We start from the raw sequence: 9,805 nt of genomic DNA on the forward strand, positions 1-9,805 counted from the left end.
AAAGAAGAGAGAATTAAATTTTTTGGAGATCCTGCATTTGACCAGATTGTTGAATATATATGAGAAATATCTTGTGACTTGAAGTGTAATTTCAAAGTACGATTAATTCAAGAACGTAGTTGATTTCGAAGAATAAGACAAGACTTGATAAAGTTAAAAATTAATGATTTTTGGAAGCCTTGGATTGGATCATTTGACCAATTGAAATTATTGTGTATAAGAAATATCTTGAAAGGTAACTATATACTTTATTTCAATCGAAGTAAGTACGATTAATTTAATTTAAGATTGTAGTATTCATTCATTTTGATAGAACAAGGTAAAATTTGTGCTGTTATAGAAGAATAAATGATTTTTGAAAGTCTTGGAATGGATCATTCGATCAGATTATTGAACATATACGATGAGAAATATAGATAGAAGGACAAGAAGGAATAAGAAGGAATATTCAAGGATAAGACAAGACTTGGTAAAGTTAAAATTATTAATTTTTAGAGACTCTGGATTGTTGAACATATATGATGAGAAATATCTTATGGCTCAAGGTTTTTGAAGTGAATTTTAAAGTACGATTACTTCAAGAACATAGTTCGAACGTCTTTGAAGGATAAGACAAGGCTTGACAAAGTTAAAAATTAATAATTTTGGAGAACCTGGATTTGACCAGATTATTAAACATATATGATGAGAAATAATCTTCCACTATAGAAGGATAAGAAGGAATATATTCGAAGGATAAGACAAGACTTGATAAAGTTAATAAATTAATAATTTTTAGAGACTCTGGATTGTTGAACATATATGAGAAATATCTTATGGCTTGAAATGAATTTCAAAAATTATACGATTAATTCAAGAATGTGGTTCGAACGTCTTCGAAGACAAGGCTTGGCAAAGTATATAATGAGAAATATCTTATGGCTTGAAGTGAATTTCAAAGTACGATTACTTTAAGAATGTCTTCGAACGACAAGGCTTGGCAAAGTTAAAAATTAATAATTTTTGGAGACTCTGGATTTGACCAGATTATTGAATATATATGATGAGAAATATCTTAATTTGAGGTGAATTTCAAAGTACAATTAATTGAAAATCGTGGTTGATTTCGAGGAAGGCTTGGCAAAGTTAAAAATTAATCATTTTTGGAGATGATTATCGTGTATGAGAAGCATCTTGCGACTTGAGATGAACTTCAAGTACTTCAAAGATTAATTAAAATCATGGTTGATTTCGAGGGATAAAACAAGGCTTGGCAAAGTTAAAAATTAATAATTTTTAATGACCCTAATGATTATCGTATATGAGAAGTATCTTGCGACTTGAGGTCAACTTCAAAGTACGATCAATTGAAAATCATAGTTAATTTCGAGGGATAAAATAAGATAAAGTAAAAAATTAATTCCCTATCGAATAACATAAAATTTTCGCTGAAAATTATCGAATAAACAATCAATTCAATTGTAAACCTTGATTAGAACAATTCCCTATATTCAAAACTCTTTCTTCTATCTAATTAAACCTCTTCTAAATCTAAATCTAAATCTAAATCCACACAGAGAATACAACAATCGTATCAACGAGAGAAAGTCTTTCTTTGAAACAATCTCCAAAAAACCTTTCTCCTTCATCATCATCATTATCCAAAAATTAAACCAAAAATTTTACACTCCTCTTACAATCCTCTTCCTCTCCCTCTCTCCTCTCCCCAAATTCTTCCTATAAAATTCCAACGTTCCAGAACTCGAACCCACGAGAATGTAAGATAAGAGGAGAGAGGGCGCAGCACACGAAAACGCGGGCAAAGGGATGACGCTGCGAAGGGCACGAGAGAGATAGACAGATACACGGGGGGCCACGTGAGTTATGGCCGTCCCGACGCCTCTCTCTCCCGTTGGCCCCGGGCTCAATTTACAGATGATTCCGCGTGTTACCGCCTGGCCAACGGCTGGTTAACCTTCCCGCCGAACGCTTAATCTTCCGCCCGTGTCCCACTGTGTGACCGAGTCCGCGCGACTTTCCACGCGGCGATCCACCAACCGTCCCGAAAACGATGAATGGAGACCTTGCCTATAAACCTTGCCTGCCCACGACCCCTCCTCCTCTTCCTCCTCCTCCTCTTCTGGCCAGATTTATCGGCCCTCGATGGGACGACAATAGCCAACAAGTTGGCGGATTGGAAAATGGATCGCGACTCTCTCCATCTCTTTTCCTCTCTCTCAGATTCTCTCCATCTCTCAGATTCTCTCCATCTATCTCTCTTCCTCTCTCTCAGATTCTCTCCATCTCTCAGATTCTCTCCATCTCTCAGATTCTCTCCATCTCTCTTCCTCTCTCTCAGATTCTCTAAATCTATTTCTCTTCCTCTCTCAGATTCTCTCCATCTATCTCTCTTCCTTTCTCTCAGATTCTCTCCATCCATCTCTCTTCCTCTCTCTCAGATTCTCTCCATCTCTCTTCCTCTCTCTCAGATTCTCTCCATTTCTCAGATTCTCTCCATCTCTCTTCCTCTCTCTCAGATTCTCTCCATCTCTTAGATTCTCTCTCAGATTCTCTCCATCTCTCTTCCTCTCTCTCAGATTCTTCTCTAAATCTATCTCTTCCTCATCTATTCTCTCCATCTCTCAGATTCTCTCCATCTTTCTTCCTCTCTTTCAGGTTCTCTTCATCTCTCTTCCTTTCTCTCAGATTCTCTCCATCTATCTTTCTTCCTCTCTCTCATCTATTCTTTCCATCTCTCTTCCTCTCTCTCAGATTCTCTCCATCTCTCTTCCTCTCTCATCTATTCTCTCCATCTATCCCTCTTCCTCTCTCTCATCTATTCTCTTTATTCTTAATAATACGATATTGGACGAAATTTCTCAGGATTGGAATTCGTTTCGATTGCTTCTCGGTAACGCGATACGAGGAGGATTTATTATCCGGTTGCACAACCCGAAAACGTTGTGTTGCGAAGAAGAAGAAGAAGAGGAGGAGGAGGAGGAGGGTCAACGGCAGGAAGTTGTTGAAACCATCTCTGAAACACGAAGAGAAAGAGAGAGAGGGATCCTTTTGCTCCTTGAGGGGAAGAGCGATTCCGGGCGCAAAAACGGGGTTTCTTTCTGGAGGAAATCCAGCGCACCGTGACCACACAGTCGTTATTATCATCAAAGCATGGCTGGCAAATGCTCGCCTCGGCCTCCCATCAAAAAGCTAATCGACTGGGCTTAAGTAAACCATAACGAATGGACAGCGCACACAGCTCGAAGACACAAATTCCTTTTCTTTTAAACGAACAATGTGTGTATATATATACAATTCATAAGTCGAAAGGGTTTTCCTTTGGTCCTCTTTTGGAAAGGAGACCCGCATCTTTCAATACACCATATTTCGTATATCGATGATTTGAATTTGAATCTTGGCTTCCCCGAAATTCGGAAACGAAAGAAGAGTTTCCTCCTTCCAGATGGAGGCAGAGGAAAGGAGGAGGAGGAGGAGGAGCCGTCATTAGCCGTCGGGACAACGGGACACCCCGTGGCGAACCGCAATGTGTCGCTGGACGGACACAGCGTATACGGGAGGATGAGAATCCTGGGGCGGCTGGTTAATAATCGACTCTGGAGTCGCGGTAGCTTCATCATCGCCATTTGTCGAATGCGGCCGTGAAACGAAACGACGGCCTCCGCGATCATCTTCTTCTGCTGCCTGCGAAACCGTTAGGTTCGTTCTCTCGTTGAGAGAGTCGCGGGGATAAATTTTCTTGCATTTCGTTCCGTTTCGATCGGAAAATAAATCGCGGGGGGATAAAGGATGAAAGGATTTGTTATTCCATTAGCGGGGTAAACGGTTCTCTTGTGAACGGTAGTGGATGATAGCGGATGGATGGAATCATCCATCTTGCCGGAACGAATGTCGAAGAGCGATGAGTTTTGGCGGAGGTTGACTAGAAAGGGTTGATTTTCCCGCTTCGTTGGATTATTTCGTAGAGAGAAAGAGGAGAGGGGTAACGCGATTGGAACAAGAGACCGTCGGTGGAGGGGCCATTTTTTCTCATATAATTACAGAGGATTGTAAAGTCGTAGACAATTGACGAAATGCGACGGATCTTCGAATCAATCTTCGAACCGATTTCACTGTTCGATTATTCAATTATTTGAGAAATTTGTGAGATGACCAATCATTACAAGAATCTTCGAACCGATTTCATTGTTCGATTATTCGATTATTCGATTATTTGAGAAATTCGTGAGATGGCCAATCATTACAAGAATCTTTGAACCGATCTTTGAACCGATCTTCGAACTGATCTTGGAACCAATTTTTGAATCGATTTTACTGTTCGATTATTTGATTATTTGAAAAATTCGTGAGATGGCCAATCATTACAAGAATCTTCGAACCGATCTTGGAACCGATTTTCGAACCAATCTTGGAACCGATTTTCGAACCGATTTCACTGTTCGATTATACGATTTGAGAAATTTGTGAGATGGCCAATCATTACAAGAATCTTTGAACCGATTTCACTGTTCGATTATTCGATTATTTGAGAAATTTGTGAGATGGCCAATCATTAGAAGAATCTATATTATTCTTGTTCGATGTATATTCAATCTAAGAATGACATTAAAGAAAATGTTAATCGAGTCTATTTCTATTAAGAATATATGGTTAACTGTTTCGATCTGAAATTCAACGCTGTTCGACGTGTACTCGATTTAAGAGTAACGAGAATTCGTTTCTTGTCTTCTCAAGACAGATATATTATTCTTATTCGATGTACATTCGATTAAGAATAATATTAATAAGAATCTATTTCTTGATTTGTTAGTATATTATTCGATACGTATTCGGTTTAAGAATAACTGCAACGAGAGTTAATCGAATCCCTTTCTCACACTCTACTAACACAATTATTAATTGTCACTGTTCGATATATAGTTATTTAAGAATAGATTTAAGAATAGCCAACGAGAGTTAATCGAATCCATTTCTCGAATTCCTCGCGTTTCGTCAAATATATGAATTCTCAATATGTTATTCTTATTCGATATATGTTCAATTTAAGAGTAACATATTTACCAAGATTATTGACTTTTTTCAATACTCGTTTCGATCTTAAATTTTCATTTTTTGATATATATTACTCATTTCGATCGAATCCATTCCTCGTGTCCTGCCAAATATATCAACTCTCAATATGTTATTCTTATATTCTTATATATAAGAATAACAATTAATAGAGATGTTAGTCGAATCCATTCCTCGCGTTCTGTCAAATATGTCAATCAACTCTTAATATATTATTCTTATTCGATATATATTCAATTTAAGAATAACATTAACAAAACTGTCAATCGAGTCCATTTCTACCAACATATTTACCAAGATTATTCTTCACTACCTGTTTCGATCTTAAATTTTCACCGTTTCATAAAGAGTTAATCGAATTCATTCCTCGCGTTCTTCCAAATATATCAACTCTCAATATATTATCTTTATATTCTTATATATATATAAGAATATAACATTAACAGAAATGTTAATCGAATTCATTTTTATCGACATACGTATCGTGTCATATTTCTCCACTATTCCTATTTCGATCCTCAATTTTCACTGTTTGATATATATTTCGATCGAATCTATTCCAAATATATACCAAATATATCAATATATTATTCTTATTCGAATATGTATAAGAATAGTATTAACAGAAATGTTAATTGAATCCATTTCTACCGACATACGTATCACGTCATTACTTCTCCACTATTCCCATTTCGATGTTCAATTTTCACTATTCGACATATACTCGATTTAAAAATACCACCAACACTAATCGAAATCCTTTCTCGTCTTCTATCAACATATAATATATCCTTTTTCCAATTTTAAATTCTCACCATTGAATACTCGATCCAAAAGTCAAATACCCATTTCTACCATCATACATACACCTTTCATTACTATTCGTTTCGATCTTAAATTTTCACTGTTCGATATATACTCGAGAATGATACTAACAAGAGTCGAATATCCATTTCTATCATATATACACATATCTTTCATTATTACTCATTCCGATCTTAAATTTTCACTATTCGACATATACTCGATTTAAAAATAAATAACTAATCGAATCATTTTTCGTCTTCTACCAACATATAATATATCCTCGTTTCGATCTTAAATTTGGATCTCTAAATTTCGATCTTGGATTTGGAATCTCACCGTTGGATTATACTTGATCCAAAAGTCGAATACCCATTTCTATCATATATGCACCTTTCATTACTATCCTTTCGATCTCAAATTTTCACTGTTCGATATATACTCGATCCAAGAGTGATATTAACAACAGTCCCATTTTTACCATCATATATACACCTTTCATTACTACCGTTTCGATCGAAGAATACTAACAAAAGTATTAATCGAATTCCACCAAATATACCAACTCTCAATATTCTTATTCGATATATATAAGAATAATATTAATAAAATTTTCACTATTCGACTCGAATTAAAAATACCACTAACACTAATCTTTTTTCTATAACATATAATATATCCTCGTTTTGATCTAAATTCTCACCGTTGGATATATACGATCCAAGAGTCGAATACCCATTTCTATCATATATATACCTTTCATTACTACCCATTTCCATCTTAAATTTTCACTACTTTTCGATCGAAGAACACTAACAAAAGTGTTAATCGAATTCCACCAAATATATCAACTGTCAATATATTATTCTTATTCGATATATATAAGAATAATATTAACAGAATTTTCACTATTCGACTCGATTTAAAAATACCACTAATCGAGTCCTTTCTCGTCTTCTATAATATATAATATATCTTCATTTCAATCTTAAATTCCTACCGTTGAATACTCTACGATCTACTAGGATCCAAGATTCGAATACCCATTTCTACTATCATATATACACCTTTCATTACTACCCTTTCGATCTCAAATTTTCACTGTTCGATATATACTCGATCCAAAAGTGATACTAACAACAGTCTCATTTTTACCATCATATATACACCTTTCATTACTATCGTTTCAATCGAAGAATACTAATGTTAATCGAATTCCACCAAATATATCAACTGTCAATATATTATTCTTATTCGATATATATAAGAATAATATTAACAGAATTTTCACTATTCGACTCGAATTAAAAATACCACTAACAATCGAGTCTTAATCGAGTCCTTTCTCGTCTTCTATAACATATAATATATCCTCGTTTTGATCTAAATTCTCACCGTTGGATATATACGATCCAAGAGTCGAATACCCATTTCTATCATATATATACCTTTCATTACTACCCTTTCGATCTCAAATCTTCACTGTTCGATATAATCGAGTCCTTTCTCGTCTTCTATAACATATAATATATCCTCGTTTCGATCTTAAATTCTCACCGTTGGATATATACTCGATCCAAGAGTCGAATACCCATTTCTATCATATATACACCTTTTATTACTACCCTTTCGATCTCAAATCTTCACTGTTCGATATAATCAAATATATCAATATATTATTCGATATTTAAAAATACCAGCAACACTAATCGAATCCTTTCTCTACCAACATACAATATATATCCTTTTCCCAATCTTAAATTCCCACTATTTTTTATATATACTCGATCCAAGAGTGACACTAACAAAAATACCTATTTCAACGTATACACACCTTTCCTTACTTCTATTCCTATTTCGATCTGAAATTTTCCCTGCTCCATTATTCATTACAAAATAACGACAAGAATCAATCGAATCCAACGTATCATTGCCACCAATGAAAAGAATCAACTTCTCCAATTTCTCGAAAAGCGACGTTTCCTCGCTTACCTTGCTGATTGCTCTTCCTGGTGGTCTTCTTCTCCTTCATCCACGGGTATTCGGGCACGTTGACGGAGGGGTCCGCGACGCCGTGGGGGTCGATGATGGCGTGGTAACCGGGATGGTGGGACGCGGGGCTGATGGAGCCCCCGGCCCCGGGCGAGTGCTGGAGGCCGGCGGCGTCGCCGGCCGCGAGCTGGGGCAACGCGGTCATGAACTCGGCCATGGAGGGCTGGCTGTTGATGAAGCCCGTCTCGGCGGTGGCGCACGCCGGGTCCATGGCCGGGTGGTGCGGGCCACCCGGCCCCCCGGCCACCGTGGCCAGCCAGAAGCCACCCCCTCCGTCGTTCGCCAGGACGGGTGTCGTCGGCCTCGTCTTCACGCTCGCAACCTCCTTGCCCGCGTGGACCAACGCCTCGAGCTCCTCCTGCTGCCTCCTCCGATGCTCCTGTCGCGCTGATTCCTCTTCCTGTTCCGGCGGCGGCAATCCAACTTGCCGCTTGCCGCGCATCGAACGTTGTACCGTACCCCCCCTCACTTCCTCCCGCCCTCCCCTTTCTTTCTTTCTCTCGGTAAATATATATATTCTTCGATAAACTATGTATATATATATATATATATATGTATATTCTATTACTCTTTTACTAATCGTTACACTTACTGATTTAACCTACCTATGTATATATATATGTGTATACGTACTACACCACTTTGCACGAGAGAAGAATCTCCTCCGTAGCTTCGTTCGAGTTCACTGGGAATTACACACGAGAGAGCACAGGCAAGGTGGTTCTCACTTCTACGGTCCCGATGGGATATAATCTCGGGAGGGGGGGAGAGAGAGAGAACGAGGAAAAAAAATTTTATATATATATATATATATATATGTACGTATATTCTTGTAAATCCACACAGAGAAGAGCGCGCACTTTTTTCACCAGATGGAGAAAAGGAAGAGAGAGAGAGAAGGAGAGGAAGAGAGAGAGAGAGAGAGAGGATCGGCAGATCGATGTCGTGGCGCGCGCGGTACCGCGGTTACTCGTGTTCCCCGATCGGCCCGGAACCCGAGTCGAGCGAACGAGCCCACACGGCGATCGCTCTCTGCTGCACTCTAGCCGAGTGACGTGGGCTCGTGACGAGGCGCGAGAAGGAGGTGGTTAAACTTACTCCTTCCCCCCCCCCTCCGTTGAGGGGAGACAGAGAGGAAGAGAGAGGGATATCTCGCGACCGAAGGCGATATAATAAAAATCCACCGTTGGAGAGAGGAGGCGAACGCCGCGCGCCTTCTCTCCAATGTTCTCCGTGGCGTGTCTCTGTTGTTACTGCTGTCTCGTTCCCTCCCGTCGAGGCGGAGGGGCCGCGCGCACACACTGTCTGTCACGTGACCGGGCGCCAGTAGAACGGGTCGACCAATGGGGCGGCGGTATCGCGGCGGCCGAGGCACGGCCCTCCGCCCGCGTAGGCGGGCTGGTCCCCGCACGGGCTTCTCTCCTCGGCGGCGGGGCACCGGAACCCCGCGGCCAGCCAGGGAACCCGAGACGAAACGAACGGTGTTTGCGGCGATTCTCCTCCGGCCTTCGCTTCGATGCAAACGCGAGACTCTCGCTCGGGTTTCTCTGTCCTCCCCTTCTCTCTCCTCTTCTCCTCGTCCCGCTGCCCGGTCGGAGAGCACACGCGAGGCGACCGACTTGGGCGGTCATGGATTCCGGCGCAACCGTGGGCGGGACGCGCGAGCGCGCCGCTTCGAGTGGAAAAGGACACGTGGAGGGGAAGTTCTCACGTGCTCGGCCACGCGGCTATCGTGCCCTCTCTCTCTCTCTCTTTATCGGTTGGGAAGGATTATTCTGGATATTATTATATATTATTTCGCCGCGTGTGGACGGAATACATTCTTCGAACGTATATTTTTTGAGGAATATATCGTTGTTGTAAATTATCGTGCAATGAGAAA

The 9,805-nt window shown here is 39.8% G+C and overlaps 1 protein-coding gene across 1 annotated transcript; it reads right to left on the bottom strand.

Moving 5' to 3' along the window:
* Window positions 1-7,201: 7,201 nt before the first annotated feature.
* LOC113219327 lies at window positions 7,202-9,520 on the bottom strand. The gene is made up of 2 exons (XM_026445908.1): window positions 7,864-9,520; window positions 7,202-7,224 (listed from the first exon to the last, which is right to left on the bottom strand). The coding sequence occupies exons 1-2, from the start codon at window positions 8,363-8,365 to the stop codon at window positions 7,202-7,204; spliced, it is 525 nt and encodes a 174-aa protein (XP_026301693.1). The 5' UTR covers window positions 8,366-9,520.
* Window positions 9,521-9,805: the final 285 nt, after the last annotated feature.

Source organism: Apis mellifera, linkage group LG16 (genome assembly GCF_003254395.2).
Source record: "Apis mellifera strain DH4 linkage group LG16, Amel_HAv3.1, whole genome shotgun sequence".
Classification (NCBI taxonomy): domain Eukaryota; kingdom Metazoa; phylum Arthropoda; class Insecta; order Hymenoptera; family Apidae; genus Apis; species Apis mellifera.

What these genes read in the sequence shown, in the direction of transcription:
- LOC113219327 (XM_026445908.1), bottom strand. Translation starts at nt 8,365, where the DNA reads ATGCGCGGCAAGCGGCAAGTTGGATTGCCGCCGCCGGAACAGGAAGAG. An exon ending in CAGGAAGAGCAATCAGCAAG is followed by an intron (nt 7,225 to 7,863) that starts GTAAGCGAGGAA and finishes TATATGTTATAG; the next exon opens with AAGACGAGAAAGGACTCGAT.